The 23,190-nt window shown below is 41.5% G+C and overlaps 1 protein-coding gene across 1 annotated transcript in view; it reads right to left on the reverse strand.

The window, feature by feature from the left end:
- Nucleotides 1-4,075: 4,075 nt before the first annotated feature.
- Nucleotides 4,076-23,190, reverse strand: part of LOC126484743 (lachesin-like) — a 530,047-nt gene continuing 510,932 nt past the window's right edge. Inside the window, exons 8-9 of the mRNA XM_050108338.1 lie at nt 4,855-4,979; nt 4,076-4,132 (exon numbers count right to left, since the gene is read on the reverse strand). Of these exons, the coding sequence (XP_049964295.1) occupies nt 4,076-4,132; nt 4,855-4,979 (182 nt within the window). The remainder of the gene's footprint in view (nt 4,133-4,854; nt 4,980-23,190) is intronic.

Genomic DNA, 23,190 nt, shown 5'->3' on the forward strand with positions numbered 1-23,190 from the left:
ATATTAAGGTACTTGTTTCTGGCAGAAATACTACTAATTTTTTTCTTTTTGTGCATTTCCCGTAAGTTTCATTTTTCAGCGTATAAGTAACATTTCCTGCTGAACCATTGCAGATAAAAAGGTGAAAATTGCTTCATACCTTGTAAATATTATAATATAACATCCTGTGGTACGAAAGCTCTAAAAGTGCCTTACCGTCAAATTTATTTAAATTTTTGTAAAATAAAAATTGCTGTGTATCATACACATAAATTTAAAAATAAAACTGTTACGAGAGTTCTAAAAACTGGCACACTGGTTTTTTTAATCTAATTATTAAGAATAAACTACCACATTTAGAAAGTGGTAAGTAAAGTAACCTTGAGGAAGTGTTCTTCATGTGATAGTGTATATTCATCAACGTCCTGAAGTCCGCAGCTCGTGCTCTAGTGGCTAACGTTTCTGTCTCTGGATCACGGACTCCCGGGTTCGATTCCAGGCCGGGTTAGGGATTTTCTCTGGCCAGCGACTGGGTGTTTGTGTTCTCCTCATCATTTCATCAACATCGTCATTCGTGACAGTGGCTGGATTGGACTGTGAACACAGTTGGGCTGTGTAAACATTTGAACTTTGTCTGGGGCTGACGACAGCGCTGTTGAGCACCTCGTAAGTCAAACATCATCGCCAACCTGATCTAACTATTTGACAAAATTACTGGAAAAAGGATCTAGAGTAGAACCAATAACGTAATGACAACATGTGAAAAATATGGTTCAGTTACCTTTAGTCACTAAAAGTTACATTTGCTTATAGGTGCCCAAATATTTTTTCATAAGTCTTCCCTTAACTGAGAAACACTGGTCCCAAATAACGATATACACATGTTGTCATGTTAATCTGGTTCCTTGCTTGGTATAGGTTTCCCACGGAATTATATCTCTAAAATAGCTTTCAATTTCTCAAATAGCTTTCAATACCATTCAACTGATACGTAAATTTGGCATCATATTTGAGAATCTTCCTCCAGCACCGCACTTTAAACACATTAAGCTTCCATTCACCTCCAGTTACAGCAGTACTTCGACTATAGTCACACCAGCCTCAGTTCTACGCCAATGTGTGTCGCCAGTAATTTCTGTTACTGATGAAAATCTCTCTCCTTGTGTACAGCCACAAGGGATTTTAGTTCACAAGAGCCGAATTATTCTCCTAAGGTATCATCTCACGTTTTGATAGAGTATGCATCACTGTTGTTTTTGGTACCAAACACTGCCTGTCTGTTAGTTTTGATCTTGTCAGCTACTAACGTCTCATTTTTGAGCTAAGGTATTCCCCTGTTTTTTCTGTCGGTCTCGCTCTCACTCTATCGTTGACCGTCAAGCACAGCTCTCCAGCCCATTCACCATCTTCTTCTCATTTCCCTTATCTCTGTATATGAAAGGAAACGCCCAATTGACTGACCCATCATCGCTCGGGCCTATCTCCAAATTTGGAGAGATTATTGATCTTATGCTGTAGGCATTGTTTAGGGAGAGATGTTTGGAAATTCCACCCCTAAGGTGATGAAATAAAGGATGAATTTTTTCTTCTTTCAAATAGTCTCTATCAAGGCAATTTTGTAGCTAGAGCTACGAGAATTGGTATTTGGTTTCGTTCTCATAAACAAAAAAAACGTGTTTCAGCAATTTCGGAAATTCAAGCACTAAGTGGCTGAAAGAGTAAGTGAAAGTTTTTTAAAAGTAAGTAATAGTAAAGCACCACTAAAGCAGTTTTAAAGCTCAATCTATGAAAATTGCTATCTGAATTCTATAGAAATGTGTTACGGGATGAAAGTTTCTATGGTAATGTCGCCACAAGAACTTAAAAGGCATCTCTACGACTCCAACTTCCAGAATTACTTTTCCTTCGAAAGTGACAAAGCTCTTACGGATTTAATTAGTGTAAAAAATTTAGATGATGTTGCAATTTGTGAATAACATAAAGATTCAGTTTGAAAAAAAAGCTGTGCAGAAAATATAGTCCACGCAAACGAAGCAGCGGCCTCTGAGCTAGTTTCTTATATAGCATCCAATAAACACTTATTTTTCTATGCCTGCCATTGTTCTTTCTTGCGAGGGAGAACAGAGTTCCTGATCATACTTTTCGTAACACATTTTATCAGCCTTTTTAAAAAAAATTAAAACAGTAAACAGAAACTTGTCATTGAAGGAGTGGGATTTGAATATGTAATATTTGTTTCACCTGGGCAAAATTGCAATAATATTTTCTTTATTCTTGGCCGATTTCGGCTATAAATTAACAATCTTCCGAAACCGTAACTCTCACTGAACAACGTGAGCACGACATGCGTCTTTATAGTTCGTTTGAATGTATCAACTCCTGTTTCTTAACATCCTAAGGGAAACATGCCCGCTACAGCGTACTTCTGCGCGTTGAACCACCCAAACATGGTCTTTCCAACTGAGCTATCCAGGCAAGGCTCACGACGAACCCTAGCAGCATCACTTCCGCCAATGACTTTTCTCCTGCGATTTGAAGGAAGAAGAGTCGTGAGATGTGCTTGGATAATTCATTCGGTAACTGTAAAATTTTTTCAGCATCATGTATTTGGCTTTCAAAAGAGGCATGTAGAAGAAGACATTGATGTTATAATCTGAGTTATATGAACCAAAAACCATTAACACTCACAATTTATTGTTTTATTGTTTTCCAGCATTTGGCGCACCGTCTTATAATGCTTTAGCTATTAACGTTTTAAATCCCAGTTTGGGGCCGGCCGCGATGGCCGTGCGGTTTAGGCGCTGCAGTCCGGAACCGTGGGACTGCTACGGTCGCAGGTTCGAATCCTGCCTCGGGCATGGATGTGTGTGATGTCCTTAGGTTAGTTAGGTTTAAGGAGTTCTAAGTTCCAGGGGATTGATGACCTATGATGTTAAGTCCCATAGTGCTCAGAGCCATTTGAGCCCAGCTTGGGAGTAAGGATGTTCCGGAAACGTGGTCTGAGGAATATATTGCTCTAGTCCATTTTAATTTGGACTGAGATATGTATATGTGAAGGAAGCGCATGAGAGCAGCATCACAAGATTCAAAGGTCGGATACATTATATTTGGAGCTGTCATATTATATTTTGGCTCTGTTCTGTTGTGGCGAGTAATGGGAACCCTTCTGTCAGAGAACAGCTGTATGGATGTGGCCTGTGGCATGTCCTCAGCACTTGGATTAGTGAAAGCTGGAAAACATCAAATTGATTTCTTCGACTCACAGGTGAAGAACTTATTTTCTCATGTGAAAATAAGTTATGAATTTTCAGGGTATAATTAGACAATGCACATTTAGCGTAAAGGAAGTCAGTGATTTCATTGACACGTACGTGTTTTCAGACGATATTGTGTTACCTAAATTTATTATGCAATGACTGCACCCTGTTATACAGAAGTGAATGCGGTACGGCTTGCTTATTAAACAGCTATGCTGGTCAGCCTTAGAAACCAGCATGAGTGTTCTTATATGGTTTCTTCAGGTCTGTCATTCTGCTTTTATTTCCGAAATAGTGAGGTATGTTCAATACAAAGTTCTCGGGCTTCTAGCCACGTGAAGTGGTTAAATTTTCACAAGCTTTCGACCAAGCGCTCTTTGGCCTTAGTCAGTGGTATGACTGCCAGTGGGCTGCTGTACGAGCTCCCATAACGTAGCTGCCAGCTTTGACGTCGGTGGTGGTCGCCGTATCGACGTATACGGGCATAAGCTGACTCGGTGTTCGATGTGCCCTGGGTCACCGGATGCCACGTATGCCCATACGATACGGTGTGCACCAGTGACGTCACAGCCAGTAGTTAGCGTATTTAAGGGAGTACATCAGCACACTGGCAATCAGTCCACTTGACAATGGAACAAGGAATGCTTGGTCTAATGGCCTTGGCATTTTCACTACCTAACGCGGATTGAAGCCCAAGAACCTTTCCTTCAGTGTTATCGCCGCGATATTCAGCATGCTTAAAGTGAGGTATGTTGTTTGTAGCGATCACACTGATATCTTTATCTGCTGCAATTGCGTTGTAACTGTCTTTTCTTATAAATTTTACATCCTTTGACATGTCATACGCCCAGGAAGAAGATGAGCATGTATTTTGTATGTCTACCACGGCTATTTACCTGAAATAAAACATTGTGATAATGAGTGAAAAGACAAAAGAGTTGCTAGAGTGCTTCCCCCAAGAGGCAAAACTTGTAACTTCGGGGCTCAGACCAGCAACGTCTTACCTGCCAGGAAAATTGACTACTATATTTTACCGGAACTCTGGCACCACAATTCTTTAATTAGAGAAGGATCCCTTATGCTGCAGAACAGGCAAAGAATTGAGTGAAACAGAAAAAAAGAAAAGGGAAATCATCCGGAAAGTATTCGGAAATTAAGAGTTGTTAGTTTATGAAGAAAGTAGATGGAATGGAGAAAAAGTCGTATTCTTTCGGCACCTCATTTACTGCTAAGTGCCTTTTGTGCTGAAAAGTGTCATCGAAATGTAAGTAACATGCCATTTTTACGAGAGAGACTTGAAATTCTGTTTCGGAAGGAACACCAAAAACTTCCCCTCCTCGGAAGTGGATGAAAATAATCCAAAGTTGCTTCATGAGATGGTTATAGGTATTCACATAAACAACACAGTGAATCTGACATGCTAAATGTACAAATAAAGATGTTTTGAGAAATTAGTTAGGGACGCTAATGATAGCGAAAAACTTAAGCACGCCGATGGTTGTATTATCAGAGACCCTATACGTGATACAAAAAGTAATGCGCATTGGCTCGCACCTGCGGTGGCGGGCGGCGGCGGCTGCTGGTGGTCCCTGGCCGGCCCCAGCGTGGCGGGGGCGGCGGGGGCGGCACCGGCGCCGGGGGCGTAGCCGCCATCCAGGTCGAGCTCTTCCTCCGCGGAGCCGTACTGGTCCACGTACTCGTCCCGCTCGTACGGGTAGACGCGCCTCGTCGGACCCGGGATCTCTGCAACGTGAGCACAGCAGGTGTCACTCAGCGTATTCCGGTCACCTCAGGCTTCCACTATATTTGCTCTTCTCATATCAACTACCTCAACTCCGTTCTAGACAGACCTAGGGATTATCTGCTTTCGCTTTTCTAGGGCGTACACAAACAAAAACTGACCCGGAAGAGGTTTCATTCACGTTGAGATGTTCATTGATTTGCTATTTTCTATTAGTCTGTCATCTAGATACAACAAGAGACCGAATGTTGCACATGAATTGGCGTGAATATAGCACATAATGTTTCGACGTACACTACTGGCCATTAAAATTGCTACACCAAGAAGAGATGCAGATCTTATACGGGTATTCATTGGACAAATATATTGTACTAGAACTGACATGTGACTACGTTTTCACGCAATTTGGGTAAATAGATCCTGAGAAATCAGTACCCGGAACAACCACCTCTGGCCGTAATAACGGCCTTGATACGCCTGCGTATTGAGTCAAACAGAGCTTGGATGGCGTGTAGAGGTACAGTTGCCCATGCAGCTTCAACACGATACCACAGTTCATCAGTGACTGGGATATTGTGACGGGCCAGTTGATCGGCCCCAATTGAACAGACGTTTCCAATTGGTGAGAGATATGGAGAATGTGCTGGCCAGGGTAGCTGTCGAACATTTTATGTATATAGAAAGACCCGTACAGGACCTGCAACATGCGGTCGTGCATTGTCCTGCTGAAATGTAGGGTTTCGCAGGGATCGAATGAAGGGTAGAACCACAGGTCGTAACACATCTGAAATGTAACGTCCACTGCTGAATGTGCCGTCAATGCGAACAAGAGGTGACCGAGACGTGTAACCAATGGCATCCCATACCATCACGCCGGGTGATACGCCAGTATGGCGATGACGAATACACGCTAGCAATGAGCGTTCACGGCGATGTCGCCAAACGCGGATGCGACCATCATGATGCTGTAAATAGCACCTGGATTCATCCGAAAAATGACGTTTTGCCATTCGTGTACCCAGGTTCGTAGTCGGGTACACCATCGCAGGTGCTCCTGTCTGTGATGCAGCGTCAAGGGTAACCGCAGCCATGGTCTCCGAGCTGATAGTCCATGCTGCTGCAAACGTCGTCGAACTGTTCGTGCAGATGGTTGTTGTCTTGGAAAGGTCCCCATCTGTTGACTCAGGGATCGAGACGTGGCGGCACGATCCGTTACAGCCATGGGGATAAGATGCTTGTCATCTCGACTGCTAGTGATACGAGGCCGTTGGGATCCAGCACGGCATTCCGTATTACCCTCCTGAACCCACCGATTCCATGCTCTGCTAACAGTCATTGGAACTCGACCAACGCGAGCAGCAATGTCGCGATACGATAAACCGCAATCGCTATTGGCTACAATGCGACCTTTATCAAAGTCGGAAACGTGATGGTACGCATTTCTCGTCCTTGCACGAGGCATCACAACAACGTTTCACCAGGCAACGCCGATCAACTGCTGTTAGTGTATGAGAAATCGGCTTGAAACTTTACTTATGTCAGCACGTTGTGGGTCTCGCCACCGGCGCCAACCTAGTGTGAATGCTCTGAAAAGCTAATCATTTGCGTATCACAGCATCTTCTTCCTGTCGGTTAAATTTCACGTCTATTGCACGTCGTCTTCGTGGTGCAGCAATTTTAATGGCCAGTAGTGTAATTTCAAATGTTGTAGTATAACTAAGCATTACGAGATTTAACGGGAATAAAATATATACATAAAATATATACATAAACGAAAGAAGGAAATTTTTCTAAACAAGAAAAAAAATGTCTTTTTATTCCATTTGGCAATCTGGCGCACAGATGTTTGTTCATCTGGAATCCAGATTGCACATGCTACTAGTCTGCTACACTATGCTGCGCTGCCGGATCAAAAATGTTGTAATTTATAATTCCGAACTACACTTCTAGACAACGCTACACCTCAGGGCACTACACTACACTGCACTGAACAACACTACTGTACTTCGTATTAACCAAGCTAGATTTATCATTAGTCAGCCCCGGCAGACTGAGGTACGACTCAGGATTCTCAGGGACTGTGCAGCTTTTGTCACTTAAAGTGCAGAGATTGAGAGGTGGTTGTCAGGGTCTCACGAAATCCTTCCTCGTCTTCGCCGAGGCACACCTCCTCACTGTTTCCTGATGGTTATTGCAGGTGGATGTCTTGCCGACTTGCGTCTCGTTGGCATGATATATAGCCACTTCTTGCTTGTCTCTCAGAGATGTAGGCTTGCAATTCATAACCTGCCATTTTAGCTGTCAGTGAGTTTAGCTTATGCCACATATCCTCATTAGTTATTATGTTATAGTCTGTTGTATTACCGAAGATGTTCCTGTCCTGGGCTGTAACATCTTGTCTAATAGGACACTCGCAGACGATGCAGTCCGGGGTACCGTATGCTCCACATTCTCAAGTGTCTGTGAAGCGTTGCCGTATTTTCAGTAAGTAGCTGGGTTGTGTACCAAGTCTGGACAGGCAGTTTGTAGCTCCTTTCGTCAGAAGAAAATTTAACATTCTTGGTCGTTCCTTTATGTTAGGAAGGAACTAGCACGTTCTCCTCCGTGTTTCTTCCCTGTCCCAGATTTCTTGCCATTCGCAATCAATGCAAACCTTTATTTCTGCATTCGATGGGGCTCTCCTGTCCAATATCTGATTTACTTTTATCATATTCGCCCTTCTTGAGCCGATATTGTGCATCTCTCTGTCTTACTACTAAGTCTATAGCCAGCAAGCCTCGTATTGGCGTTCTTCTATACGCGCCAGTAGGGCGCAGGAGTCTCTTTTCTTTGTTCGCCGTAGAGCCTGGACCGTCTTTACCTTTCTCGCTCTCTACGCCCAAATGCTCGACTCGTAGCCCACAATAGCAATTAAGATTCTTTGTGATAGCTGAAAACATCTTTGGCCAGTAGTTGCTGTTTTGTTTAGGATTTTACTGCCCCATGTGGATGAAAGTTTTGGGTTGCGTCAATATTTATATCAAGGTACTGTAAACTTCCTTTCTTTTAACAGGCTGATTATTTATTCTGATTGTTGGATTTCTTGTTCTAGATAATTTACATTCAGTAACACGTAAACGGTTTTGTGTGCTTCTATCGTTAGTTTCTTTCCTACACGCCAGATACAAAGTACTTCTAGAACTACTCTACTACTATGCTCCGATTTCGCAATTAGCTGGTAGGTCCTATAATCATCAGATAGTCTGTGTAGGCGATGCCTGCTCTGGAACCGGTTTAATAATACCTTTGTGCCGATATTCCAGAACTCTTCACCACGAACACAGCCCTGTGGGCGGTCTTTGGTGACGCTTTTCACAATTTTCTGTGCGTGACTTTTTAATTACACCTCCACGTCTGTGCAGTAATCTTGCAGGGTGTTATAGAGACTCCAGGGGCAGTCCATATCTTTCAGTCATTTGAACAGGGCATGGCACCATAAATTATCAAACGCCACGGCTATATCAGTCATTAGGCCTGTAAGGCACTTGTCGTCAGAGGTGTTGACAATGTCTATTGCGAGATTTAACACATCCTCTATGGAGTTTCCCGAATCCGAGCTGCAGGGCATCATGCCTACTATCTGTCTGTGGTTCCTCAGGGAGCACCGCGCCCGCATCTCGTGGTCGTGCGGTAGCGTTCTCGCTTCCCACGCGCGGGTTCCCGGGTTCGATTCCCTGCGGGGTCAGGGATTTTCTCTGCCTCGTGATGGCTGGGTGTTGTGTGCTGTCCTTAGGTTAGTTAGGTCTAAGTAGTTCTAAGTTCTAAGGGACTGATGACCATAGATGTTAAGTCCCATAGTGCTCAGAGCCATTTGAACCATTTTTGGAGCACCGCAGAATCTTTTCCTGTACTGCGGCTGGAGCATTTACGAAACAGATCGACCTGTAAGAAGATTTCGGTTCTCTTTTTTTTTTTTAGTTGAGTGATATTCGGGATATTCCAAATTTTAGGCACTTGTCCCTGCTAAAGACACTCGTTTAGTAACACTGTCATGTATGGTATAATTTGGTCTACTAGCTTGTGTCACACTTTTTCCATTTATTCTATCAGGACCTGGGGCTTTCTTCCTATTTAACTTCATTATTCCCAGCCCCACTTCCTTCGGCCAACTGGAATCACAACACTATTCTTCAAATGCTGCTCTAGCAGTTCAGAGCGGAGCTGCTAATGGTACTGTGTCTTCCATTTCGTATATTCCGGCTACGGAGTTCTGAGTAGGTACTGCAATGGTGTCTCCCAGTCTGTCCTCAACTTGCCATCGCATCGTTTCAGGTTTGATAATACAGTGGATGATCCAAGCTTGCTTATTGCAGGTTTGTGTGGAAATCCCCAAACATCTGATAGCATTTTGTCCCTAGCGTAGGCTTTCTAATTTTCTGCTTGTTTGGTGTAGTAGCTCCTTATGTTGCTGTCTGACATTTCGTTAGAAATTCAGCCTTCTTTTTCATTCTGTTTCCCCTAAGGGTCTCTGTTAATATCTTCTCACCTGCCTTCCTCTGCGCCTTAAAGATTGTATTGCGGGACTCCATGCAATTTTAAACGCTTTTGATTTCTTAACCAATATTGGGGCCGCCATCTTTTACGCTGTCTGCCACGCTGGCACTAATTCGTCGCCTTTGGCTTCAACATCAAATCCACCTCCTTGCAGTGATTGTAGCTTGAATTCTGCCTTTAACAGTTCCCAGAGTTTATAGTGCTCGTATTGGACATTAGCGTCGAAGACATTATCTGCGTCTCTAATTGTGAATTTGATTATGGTCACTTGTCAGTAAGACAAGCAAATATCAATTTACATCATATCCCATGACTGTGGATGATATAAGTTGGGTTACCTATCTTAACGTCCATGAAACATTTTTCTGTCAGTTTTGTTTCGCTCATCCCGTATATAACAAGAGATGATCATACTTTGTCAGGAGGTACCATTCAGGGAGAGAAAGATTCTAACAGGAGGATGAAAATCCCCCTGATCTTCCACGTATGTGGCGGTGATAAAAGGGGAATATGTGAAAGACAAAAGAGGAGTAATTGTAGGAGCAGGTTTATCTGTTACTTCTCTGAGAGAAAGGTACTCGCGTCAAATATTCGCGCCATTCATCCGGTATGGTAAGAAAGTCGGAGAATCGTGGTGATACTATTGATTCGCATTTATGCGAGGTATTCTAAGGAGGTTGCTTACATGGTCTTGAATTTTGATCTTTTATTTTGATCATTCATCTAAATAACTTAAATAAATAGATACACATACTGATGAGCAAAAAAATTGTCAACACAGTCCACCGCGACGTTGGACGCCGCCAGGTGGCGTTGCGAGCAAAGTATGTATGTGCAGCAGACACGTAGCAAAGATGTAGTCTGTGTATGAGGAAATCCATTGAGATAAGTGTCTTTGACAAAGGGCAGATTATTATTACGCATAGCCGGTGAACGAGTATTTCGAAAACGGCGAAGATGGTCGAATGTTCACATGCTCCTATCGTGTACGTCTACGGAAAGACGTAGAAGGACAGTGAAATACCACTAGGCGCTAAATGGTTGAATGTCCATGACGATTCACAGAACGTAGGGTTCGGAGGCATGTCTGCTCTGTGAAGCAGCATGATTGTGATCTATGGCATCCCTGCCGAAAGAGCACAATGTTGGTGCACGCACAACTGTTTATTGTACATTGTTGAAAATGGAGCTCCACAGCAGACTGGTCCACTAAGTGTTGACATGTTGAGCCAACGTTATCGTCGGTTACGATTGCAGTGGACCCGTCAATCAATGGAACCGTGTCAGCCCTCCGGCTGAATTACGGTTTTGCTACACTATGTCGCTAGTCGTCTCGACAAACGCCGCCATTGAGATCGAGGTGAACAGCGGCTCGAAACGTGCAGACTACTCCCACGGACGCAGGCTGCTGGGAGCAGTATTATGCTACCGGAGACATTCTCCTGCGCTTGCATGGGACCTGTGGTAGTAATCGAAGACACGCTGACAGCTGCGAACTACCTGCATCCCTTCATGCTTGGTGTCTGCCCCGACGGCGAAATCATCAATCAGCAATATAACCCAGAACCGTGCTCCAATGGTTTGAGAAGCATTATAGTGAATTGACGTTGATGTTTTGGGGACCTAATTCGCCTGATGTAAATCCTATGGAACCCATCTGTTCGCTATCGGGCGCCGTTACCGCGTACGCACATCTCAGCGGCCAGTTTAGCCAATTACATGACCTGTACGTTGACATCTAGTGGCACATACCTCCACAAACCTACCAACAAACTGTCGGTGATGTATTTCGTTTCAAACACTGACAAACAAGCTATTAAGCAGGTGGTCATAATGTTTTGGCTCGTGAGTATATTTTACAAATGAGTGACGCACGCTTGAACAGCGGCTTGTTTAGTCAGTGCGAGAGCGACTGTACCTCTGGAAGATGGAACGATGAAAGCAAAATTTCGCAAACTATCTTGTCGCAACATGTTTACATGTTAGACACGAATCGAACTGTTAGTTCAATTTTATATTGGTTTTCAGAGTGCTGGTAGTTTTACATGAATGGTGTGTGTAAAGAATATAAGCCGTCAGATTTGGTCTATAAATCGAACATCGAAGTGATTTAATGAAAAGGAAGCAAGATTTCCTCATGCATCTCATTGAACTCGTGAGGAAGATGATGGGAAGGGGCGAGGAAGGGAAGGAGTAGGAGAGAGGGGAGGTAGACTCTTCACCAAGACGCGTTAATGATTATATCTACGCCACTAAAACGTACGAAACCGTTTTATTAGGCGGTGTAAATTACGTGCGTTGTGTTCGGGAAAAAAGTGAGCAGTTATCAGTTGTGGGATGTTATTCTACCGCATTTTGAAGACCTTAAAAAGACTATAAAATTTTTGAATGAGCTACAGCTGTAAGTAGGCTGTTTATGTTTTCTCTATGTAAGTAGGCTGTTTATGTTTTCTCTATGTAAGTAGGCTGTTTATGTTTTCTTATTGGCAACGTTACGTAGCGCTCAATATGAAAATCACTGGCTGTGCTGTGGGCAGTCTGTGTCTGCTTTGCATTGTTGTAATACTCGCCATTGTAGTGTTAGGCAGCTGGCTGTGAACAGCGCGTAGCGTTGCGCAGTTGGAGGTGAGCCGCCAGCAGTGGTGGATGTGGGGAGAGAGATGGCGGAGATTTGTAATTTGTCATGAACTGATATATATATATATATTATGACTTGTGATGATATTAAGGTAAATACATTGTTTGTTCTCTATTAATATCTTTCATTTGCTAACTATCCCTATCAGTAGTTAGTGCCTTCAGTAGTTTGAATCTTTTATTTAGCTGGCAGTAGTGGCGCTCGCTGTATTGCAGTAGCTTGAGCAGCGAAGATTTTTGTGAGGTAAGTGATTTGTGAAAGGTATAGGTTAATGTTAGTCAGGGCCCATTCTTTTGTACGAATTATTGAAAGTCAGATTGCGTTGCGCTAAAAATATTGTGTGTCAGTTTAAGGTCAGTCATGTATAAATTGTTCAAAGGGGACGTTTCATATGTCGACCCTTAGCCTAGGATACCTCACTGGAATCTTCTGATTTTTTCTTGTAGTTTGTGTATTTAGTGTAGCTTTTGTTTATTGCTAGCGCGTAATTGTAGAGAGAATTTCCTTTGTAGTTGCAGTCTTTCATTGTTGTATAGTAAAACAGTTGTGGCATGCATGTAGATTTGCACCAAGTATTTCGCAGCTGCGATTGCAATTAACTAGATATTATTTTCAGTGCTATGTTAATGTGTTCTTTTATTTTTGATCTTCAAATTGTGTTTTTCTGTGTTGTCGTGTGAAATACTGTGACAATAATGGCGTGTGAAAAACGTAACACTAGGCTCCAAACTAAACTGAGAAATAATAGTGATGACGAGCGTAGCTTATCAGCGCCGCCGAGTAATGAATTTACTAATGTTCAAAGTAGTAATTTGGTAACTGTGCACAGGGAAATGGAGCGGGCGTCAAACAATGGCATGGACAGTGAAACAATTAGTGAAGAGGGAAGTATTATCGATCGACCGGTCGTCAATAGCTCGACTCAGGAAGCCGAAATGACACGACACGATCTCGCAAATACTGTAGATTCAGGTTTTGGGTCATCACCGTTTTCTCAAATAAGTCAAGACACATTTTCTGCTTGTCAAAATGTGAATGTTGCCGGTGCAAATGCACTGCCGAAAAGCGTAGAGAAACAGATTCCAGACACTAATACATTATTATTGCAATTAATGCAACAAATGGAACAAAATCAGAGACAAACACAGCAAAAGCTTCAAAAGTTAGACACACTGGAACAAAATCAGAGACAAACACAGCAACAGCTTCAAAAGTTAGACTCATTGGAACAAACTCTTGAACAAACGCGTGAAGATTTAACTGCTGAGTTACATAACATTGAATCGAAATGTCAGAAAGTGTGTAATGACGTAAAAACACAAATTTGTGAGCATTTTCAACCTATTTTTTCGCTGCATGAAAATGCATTACAGAATCACGAAGCAGCCATAAAAGAACTGCAAACCATTGTTCATGAAAATCATGAGACCTTGTGGGCTAAAATTGACTCAGTTGCATCTACCGATTCGGTTACGCAACTTGCAAAAACTCAGGAAAACTTAAAGGACACAGTAGATTCGATTTCAACACAAATGGACACTTTGAAGCTTGGTTCAGAAAAACACACTGAGGAAATGTGTTCATTATCAGAGAAAGTAGTTGAACTTTCGGATCAGCTAAATAATTTATCTACGAAGGTAGATGATAATCTGAATGACGCAAAACCGGTAGTCTTTAATGACACAGAACAGAGCGAACAAATTAGGAAACTGAAACAAAATCTGAATCAAATTGATACGCAACACCAAAGAGAAATCCGGGAAGTACAAGATCAGCTGACACAGGTAATACAAGAATTACGTATTTCAGGAGACACTCGCGCTCCAACACGGGAAGAGGGACTTAGAAATACGCAAAAGCCACAAAATAATAACACAGGGCATTTCGGTAATTATGAAAGAAATTGGCAAGGTACACCGAATTTTGAGATGGAACCGCCGACACAACGTAACTATGACCGAGATGCTACTCGCCGACACGATGATTTTGACTATAAGTTGTTCATTACTACACGTAAATTCAAAACGTTTAAGAATTCTGCCAACGACATTCATCCACAAGCGTGGCTCCATCAATTCTCTCATTGTTTCCCTCCCAACTGGTCATTGGAGCACAGGTTAGAATTTATGTGTGGCTACTTAGAGAATGAACCAGGTGTAAGAATGCGATCGGTCATTCACGATTGTCACAGTGAAGGAGATTTTTATCATGCCTTCCTCTCAGCGTATTGGTCTCAAGCTACACAAGACCGTGTAAAACATAACATCATAATGATGAAACACTTCGAACAATCTGAATTTTCCAGTCTTGTGAAATATTTTGAAGACATGTTGCACAAGAATCAATACCTGTCTAACCCATACAGCCCCTCAGAACTCATCCGCATTTGCTTAATCAAACTGCCTGAACATTTACGACATATTATTTTGGCAGGACGTTGCAAAGACGACATTGCAGCATTTCAGGGACTCTTACAAGAATTAGAAATTGACACTGACAATCGCGGAACGCGAAACCAGGAACACAGCAATTACAGGTCACATCCGTCGCAATTCCGCGATGAAAGAAATAATAACTGGACGCGACAAGGCTATTCTCACAACACAAATCGGGACCGAAATAGACACCACCCGTATTACAACCGTTGGCAGAGTAGTAATAATTACAGGGAAAGATCACCTCTCTGCGGTAGTGACTATCACAGAGACAATCAGAGAAACAGACAATTTGGGAACCAAAATAATTATTATCAAGGGAGACAGAATAACTTTAGACGCAACGGTCCAACGCGCAGTTACGATTCAGGGAGAAATTCTCCACCACTTAACCGACAAGAAAGGAACTACAGGAACTACCGACATGACGACAGACGATGTGATCGTAACGACAGACCTGAATTGCATCAGAACTGGCGGGATTTAAACAGGGCAGGGCCCTCTCGTCACGGTGAATTTGTAGAAGTTAGGTCTCCAAATCCCAATAACGACGCGCGCCAACAAAGGAACAGACAATGACTCGCACAGCAGGCAGCCGCGTGCGCCCGCTGGCTCCGAGAAAAATAACATAAGACGCTAACCTTGAGAAATATCCCAGTATTCTTTACCGACGTATACCGCACGATAACTGGGTTGATGTTGAAACTCTGAGTACTGTGAAGAGTAAAAGATTGTACCACATTTCAAATGTAAAACCGTTTATTGAAAGATAATCTGCTTTTTAACTTTGTCATTGCCATAAAACTTTTCGCTTTACATTACTAGTATGCTTGTCAGACTTAGAATCTGTTAACATGCAACGATGTTTGAAGTTAAATATCCAATCAAGAACCAAGATAACTTATTTAAACAGAAATTACGAATGCATTGTAATAGTGAACAGACGACACAGTGCTGTATTTGTACATTCTTGCTTGTTAGTTGCACGATTACGTAACGACTATCAGGCTTACATACTTAGGACACATACTATATTGGTACTGCTAATGAGATTTTAATGCAACATTTTGGTTTACTTGAAAATACATTCTGGGTTTAAAGTACTTTCTGTGAGATACCAGACGACAGAGTGATTAGTTTATGTGACAGCTACACGATTTTTATCACGACGCTACTAATGAGTGACAATTTACAATGTTGATTTTGCGGTGTTTCTGTTTTATATCTGCACAGTTTTTCTGTATTATTCCGGAAAGTAAAACATGTTTTAGTAGTAACTTTTATGGTGTAGCTACAAGGAGACAGCCTTTTCTGTAGCACAACAATACGTTACAGCACAGTACTTTCTTCATCACAACAATAAGCGTAATAAGTATGATATCTATACGCAAAGCATTTCACTTTGTTTATCATGAGGTCAGTACATTGACTTCTGCAGAACTTAGCTTTGGGGGACGATAACTACGACACTTCCACAGAGATTATCTTACAGCAAGACGCATGTTTAGCGCTACAGGACACGTATTTGAGTGATCAATTTCGTACTAAAAACATTTATTTTCAAAGATATTTGAAACACAATGATACAAAGTTTTTCCGTGATATATTTCATTCCATTGGTGTAATCTGTAACACCTGAGGGTATAATTACATTAATCCTCAGGGGGGTACACGCTTACTTTGTGTACCATGTGTATGGCAACCACAAGGAACCCTAGCTAATATGGTATTTGCTTATACAACTTTACACATCGGTACCATATTTCTCTAACACACAAATTACACAGCTATCTGATCATTTAACTGAGAGATAAACATTTTTTTTACTACGTCAGTGACAGATGTTTACGTAATTACACAGCTGGATAACTTCACACTTATGAAACTGTATTTTGTCTGTGCATTGTAAACTGTTCATATTTTTTCGGAACCATTGTCATACTATGAGAGCTTTGAATGATGTATTTGGTAAAGGGATTATGATTTTTAAAGTACGTTTGAGGCAGATGACACTTTTGACATGAGCAGAGAATTTTTTTAATTATTGGAGGAAGCTACGACGATTTTGAGATTTGACTGAGGTGTTATGATGTTATTTTTACGACGACGATGTGTATTATGCTGCTGAGGTATGTTTATGATTAATAGGCTGAGGCTACATGAGTTATTTGATTATGCTTCATATTTATAATGACGAAATATTGACGAGTGTCGATGGATACGTATATGTGTAATAAGGTAAGGAGTAATGAATAGTGGGTAGGGACTCTTGCCTTGTGAAACAGGATGTTGGAAACCAAGAATCGTACTTTACGAGTTATGACATGTGTGAATCATGTGTGAATGTATCACAATGCCACTGAACATTTTTTGGACACTGTTATATTCATAGGATTTTGTTTCTACAGATTTGCAACGCTAATTCTTGACCTGTGAAGTATTTTTATGTGAGACTGTCACTTTAGCGAAAATTGCTGTCGTAAATATTTCCGTACGAAAGTTAAGTGACCACCTGCACGTAATGCGTCGCGGGCACCCAGCTGTGTCAGATGCCTGGAGAAAAAGTCATTAGCGCGTGCCTTTCAGAGCACAGGAAGATAGAACAAAAAAAAAGGGGAGGCCATTATCCTTGGAAATATTTTTACATCTGCACACCTGGTTATGACAAGCGTCTTTCTACGAGAGTTGAGAGAATTTCTACTAACTTATGAAATGTCACATGACTATTGAATGATATTTTTATGCTTTGGTTTGCGTAATTGCTTATTTCATTTGATACCTGTTTTTCAGCTGTGTTGCAGCATTGCTTTTATAAAATAAAATGCATTTGCTAATGTGAACACTTTCTGTCAACAGATCTATTAAATAATTATTTTATGATCCACATTCTTTAAAAAAGGAGCACTTGGAAAGGAAAGAACAATAAGAAGGAACTAGTAACTGCATTCATAATTTTCTTTTCAAGTAATTGGTAACTTTTTGGTAGAATAACTTCTTGTGGTGCACCACTTTAATTACATAGATATTAAGATGTGAATATACATTTCCCTTATCTGCATTGTTGTTTTTACTGTATTATTTTTTCTGCTTGAGCTATGTCATGTTTAGATATAAGTTATTGCATTTGCTGTTGCTGTTTGCCAGGCATAGTGCTACTAAATTTCACATTACATTACTCTGTTAAGCCAGTTTTACAACTGATTTTTTTTTTGTTGCTGCTCATTGGCTCATATTAGTTGTAATTTTGCATTTTATCTGTTAATTTAGATTTACGGTAGCTTGCTTTGCAATTTTCCAATTTTTTTGGTAATTGCTGTTTATATTAATTGTTATGTGATGCTGCATTGCCTCGTCCCTTAGTTTAGCATCTGAGCTCAGTAGATTTAAGTTAGCTTAAGAGGGGGTAGCCTCTAAGAGAATGAGTTGCGATGAATTGGAAGAAATGCATTGAGAAAACAGGTTTAGGTAGGATTTTCTTGGAAATAAATGTTGAGGTAAGAAATGTGTGAACATATAAATACAGAAAGCATGCTTAGATAGAATTTTTTTTGGTGGAAACAAAGGATGAAATAAGAGGAAAGATATATGAAGTTTTGGGTTGGACTGCAGTACCAAATGTTACACTGAAAACGAACCCTGTCCTTTCCTATTGGTGTTATCCCAGTATGTGTTTGTGTACCCTTGTGTATTTGTTTTCTTCCTGTCTCTGTGTAGTTTCATAGAATTTTTTCTTCTATTAATATTAAGCTACATTCACTATGATGAGGAATACTGTTATCCTCAAATATAATTGGCATTCATAATATGTTATTTACCTTATAAATATGCTTACACATTATTTATTCTGTTTAATGCTCATGTGTGAAGTTGATGTTTCAAAAGTTATTGTGATCTTTTATGTATGTACTCATGTCATAATTCCACTGATGTATATGTTAGTTCGATTCTTTTGTAAAGCCTGAACTACAAATGTTATCTGTATTGTTAAGTTCTTTAATGTTGTATTTTGTACCTTTGTTATTGTATTCTTCTGTTATAAAATTGTAATTGTCACCAGTTCATGATATTATTAACTTGTAAGTTACATTTCACTGCACACGTTTCTGTTGGTCACAGTATACGGACAATATGTGAGAAGTAGGGACTGATAGTGTTTGCACGTGTGTTAATAATTCAGCAAGGGACTGGATAACAGCATTGCTTGTTCTAAGGACAATTTCAAAAACTTTGTGAGTGCACAAGTGGTGGTTTATGGACTTGCTATATTGTCCGCAAGACTCTTCGATGGTGATTGTGCACCTGCACAGTCGCAACAGATGGCTTCTGGCCATTTCTACAAGGACTACAGTGGGTCTACACCTTTGCTGACTCACCAGTACCATTATTTCTACAAGGCCTGCAGTGGGTCTGCACCTCTGGTGGCCCACCAATACCATTATCTCTACAAGGACTACAGTGGGTCTACATCTTTGATGATCCATCAGTACCATTATTTCTACCAGGACTGCAGTGGGTCTGCGCCTCTGGTGGCCCACCAATATCGTAATCTCTACCGGGACTACAGTGGGTCTGCTCTGTGATGACCTACCAATATTCATCAAAACTTCGACTGACTCTGCAGTGGGTTTGCTCTGTTGTGACCCAATACTTGTCTGCATGTCGAGAGTCAGCACTGTCTTTCCGTTGGAAGGACAACACTACTTCTTCAAGACTGCATGGAAATCCACTACTTCCGTGTGCATTTTCTTCTACTGCTCAGACTTTGAGAAAAACACTATATTTTACCGTAATGAATAATCAGGACTGTCTTTATGGACTGTGACAAAATTTTAGCTTTTGACCAACGTTGTATCAATAAGTGTGTGCATTTGATATCTTTGTTATTGTAATTATGAAAATTTTTTTTCAAATCTGTATTGGGCACTGCCCAAACCAATTTGTAAAAATTTTTGTGGGGAGCATGGGGGCTATGTAAGTAGGCTGTTTATGTTTTCTCTATGTAAGTAGGCTGTTTATGTTTTCTCTATGTAAGTAGGCTGTTTATGTTTTCTTATTGGCAACATTACGTAGCGCTCAATATGAAAATCACTGGCTGTGCTGTGGGCAGTCTGTGTCTGCTTTGCATTGTTGTAATACTCGCCATTGTAGTGTTAGGCAGCTGGCTGTGAACAGCGCGTAGCGTTGCGCAGTTGGAGGTGAGCCGCCAGCAGTGGTGGATGTGGGGAGAGAGATGGCGGAGATTTGTAATTTGTCATGAACTGATATATATATATTATGACTTGTGATGATATTAAGGTAAATACATTGTTTGTTCTCTATTAATATCTTTCATTTGCTAACTATCCCTATCAGTAGTTAGTGCCTTCAGTAGTTTGAATCTTTTATTTAGCTGGCAGCAGTGGCGCTCCCTGTATTGCAGTAGCTTGAGCAGCGAAGATTTTTGTGAGGTAAGTGATTTGTGAAAGGTATAGGTTAATGTTAGTCAGGGCCCATTCTTTTGTACGAATTATTGAAAGTCAGATTGCGTTGCGCTAAAAATATTGTGTGTCAGTTTAAGGTCAGTCATGTATAAATTGTTCAAAGGGGACGTTTCATACAGCATATTTCCGTTGCTGCTATTTCTGGCTATTTGGAATGAATGGTTGCTGCCACTTAGTTTGGATTTCGTAACACAGGGAAACGATGATCCATGCATGATTATATACATATTTGTTATTTGAACTGTATAATTTGTTTGTAGTACTACATTATGTGATCAAAAATATCCGGACACCCCTAAAAACATCCCTTTTCATATCAGGTGCATTCTGCTGCCATCTACTGCCAGGCACTCCACATTAGCGGCCTCAGTAGTTATTAGATATCGTGAGAGAGCAGAATGGGACGCTCTACGGAATTTACATACTTCGAACATGGTCAGGTGATTATTTGTCACTTGTGTCATATGTCTGTATGCGAGATTTCCACATTCGTAAACATCCCTAGGTCCACTGTTTCCGATGAGATAGTGAAGTGGAAACGTTAAATGACATGTACAGCACAAAAGCGTACAGGCCGACCGCGTCTGTTGACTGACAGACACCGCCGACATTTGAAGAGGGTCGTAACGTGTAATAGGCAGATATCTATCCAGACCATCACCCAGGAATTCCAAACTGCATCAGGATCCACTGCAAGTACTATGACAGTTGGGCGGGAGGTGAGAGAACTTGGATTTCATGGTCGAGCGGCTGCTCATAAGCCACACATCACGCCTCTAAATGCCAAACGACGCCTCGCTTAGTGTAATAAGTGTAAACATTGGTCCATTGAACAGTGGAAAAACGTTGCGTGGAGTGACGAATCGCTGTACACACTGTGGCGATCCGATGGCAGGGTGTGGGTATGGCGAGTGCTCGGTGAACGTCATCTGCCAGCGCGTGTAGTGCCAACAGTAAAACTCGGCCGTGGTGGCGTTATGGTGTGGTCATGATGTTCATGGAGGGGGCTCAACCCCTTGTTGTTTTGCGTGGCACTATCACAGCACAGGCCTACATTGATGTTTTAAGCACCTTTTTGCTTCACACTATCGAAGAGCAACTCGGGATGGCGACTCCATCATTCAGCACGATCGAGCACCTGTGCACATCGCACTGCCTGTGGCGGAGTGGTTATACGACAATAACATCCCTGTAATCGGCTGGCCTGCACAGAGTCGTCACGTGAATCCTATAAAACACCTTTGGGATGTTTTTGAGCGGCGACATGGTGCCGGGCCACACCGACCGACATCGATACCTCTCCTCAGTGCAGCACTCCGTGAGGAATGGGCTGCCATTTCCCAAGAAACCTCCCACCACATGACTGAACGTATGCCCGTGAGAGTGGAAGCTGTCATCAAAGCTAAGGGTGGGCCAACACAATACTGAATTCCAGTATTGCCGATGGAAGGCTCCACAAACTTGTAAGTCATTTTAAGCCAGGCGTCCAGGTACTTTAGATCTCATAGTGTATACAGCTATGTTTTATTAACAAGCCAGTCCAAGTAGTCAAAAATCTGATTTTAAATGAGTGTTGTAGTGGTCTTCAGTCCGAAGACTTATGATGCGGATACCCAAGTTAGTCTGTTCAAATCTCATAATACCTGTATAACTTCTTCAAATTACACCCGCTGCCTACTACAGCGAAGTTTGTATCTCCATTTATTTCTGCTACGCGAATTTCCCTCCAGTTGACGGCATCCTCGTGCCTGAGGATGTGATGTGTGAATGAATCCCTTTATTTAGTCAAGATGCGTGATAATTCATTTTCTCCCTATCTACCCGTCTAATCTTCAGCATTCATCTGCACCACCACATTTAAAACGCTTCTACTCTTCTCTTGTCTGAAAGCTTTGTCGTTCTTGTTTCATTTTCGTGCAAGCCTAATCTATATAAATACCCTGAGAAAATATTTTCTTGTTATACCTTATTCTCTCTAATTCGGCCATTGTAAGTTATTGTTTAGGTTAAGTATACCACATCTAGAGTATGATTTACTAATCTCAGCCGGCCGCGGTGGTCTCGCGGTTAAGGCGCTCAGTCCGGAACCGCGCGACTGCTACGGTCGCAGGTTCGAATCCTGCCTCGGGCATGGATGTGTGTGATGTCCTTAGGTTAGTTAGGTTTAAGTAGTTCTAAGTTCTAGGGGACTGATGACCACAGAAGTTAAGTCCCATAGTGCTCAGAGCCATTTGAACCATTTGAACTAATCTCATTGTTTCAGCGTCGTTTGATTTACTTCGGCTACATTCATTTATCATTGTTTTCTGTTGTGAAGTTGCTATCATAACCTGTTCATGAGACAATACACATGATCACATGATCTTTCAAATCCGTCGTCGTCTCTGACAGTCTTACTACTTCGTCACCAAAATAGAAAGATTTACATTCTTCTCCCTTCTTTCTAATTTCCCCTCGGTTTACTTTACAGCTTATTCAATATACAGACATCCGGCATATGCTACAAACCTGTCTCCCTTCTCAACTATTGCTTCCTTTTCATCTCATTCGACTCTTAAAACTACATTCTGGTTGCTGTTCCAGTTAAACGTAACGTTTCGATCCATGTGTTAGATTCCTGGTTACTTCAAAAACTTAGATCTTCCAGTCAGTAGTCTCAAAAGATTACCCGTTACACCTACTTTATTATGTGGTTAACACCCTCTTCTCATCTGAAGAGAGGTCCTGTACTTCCTCCTACCATACTTCACTAAGTCCCACTCTCTCTAATCATCCATTTCTTTCGGTAAAGATTATCAGCGCACACTCCGCTGCAGAGTGAAAATCTCATTCTGGAAACATCTAGTGGTTGGTTGTGCGTTACACAGGGTTGTCCATATAGGATAGTAAATACAGTGCCTGTCTTCAGGTGTCTGGCTGTTTAGGATTTTTATTATTGTTACCGTGCTGCTTTTGCACGAGTCTAACAAACCTGTGACCAATCCCACTTCCTTCTTTGCAAGAGGGGTAAACAGAAAGTTGTATCTATAATCTGGAAAAAAATTAAATTCACTGACTGATTTGCTGCTGGTTTGCCGATGCTAGTCGGTTGTTCTGGAAAATGTAAATCAGTATTGCAGGCCATCGC

The sequence above is a fragment of the Schistocerca serialis genome, chromosome 6, assembly GCF_023864345.2.
Source record: "Schistocerca serialis cubense isolate TAMUIC-IGC-003099 chromosome 6, iqSchSeri2.2, whole genome shotgun sequence".
Classification (NCBI taxonomy): Eukaryota; Metazoa; Arthropoda; class Insecta; order Orthoptera; family Acrididae; genus Schistocerca; species Schistocerca serialis.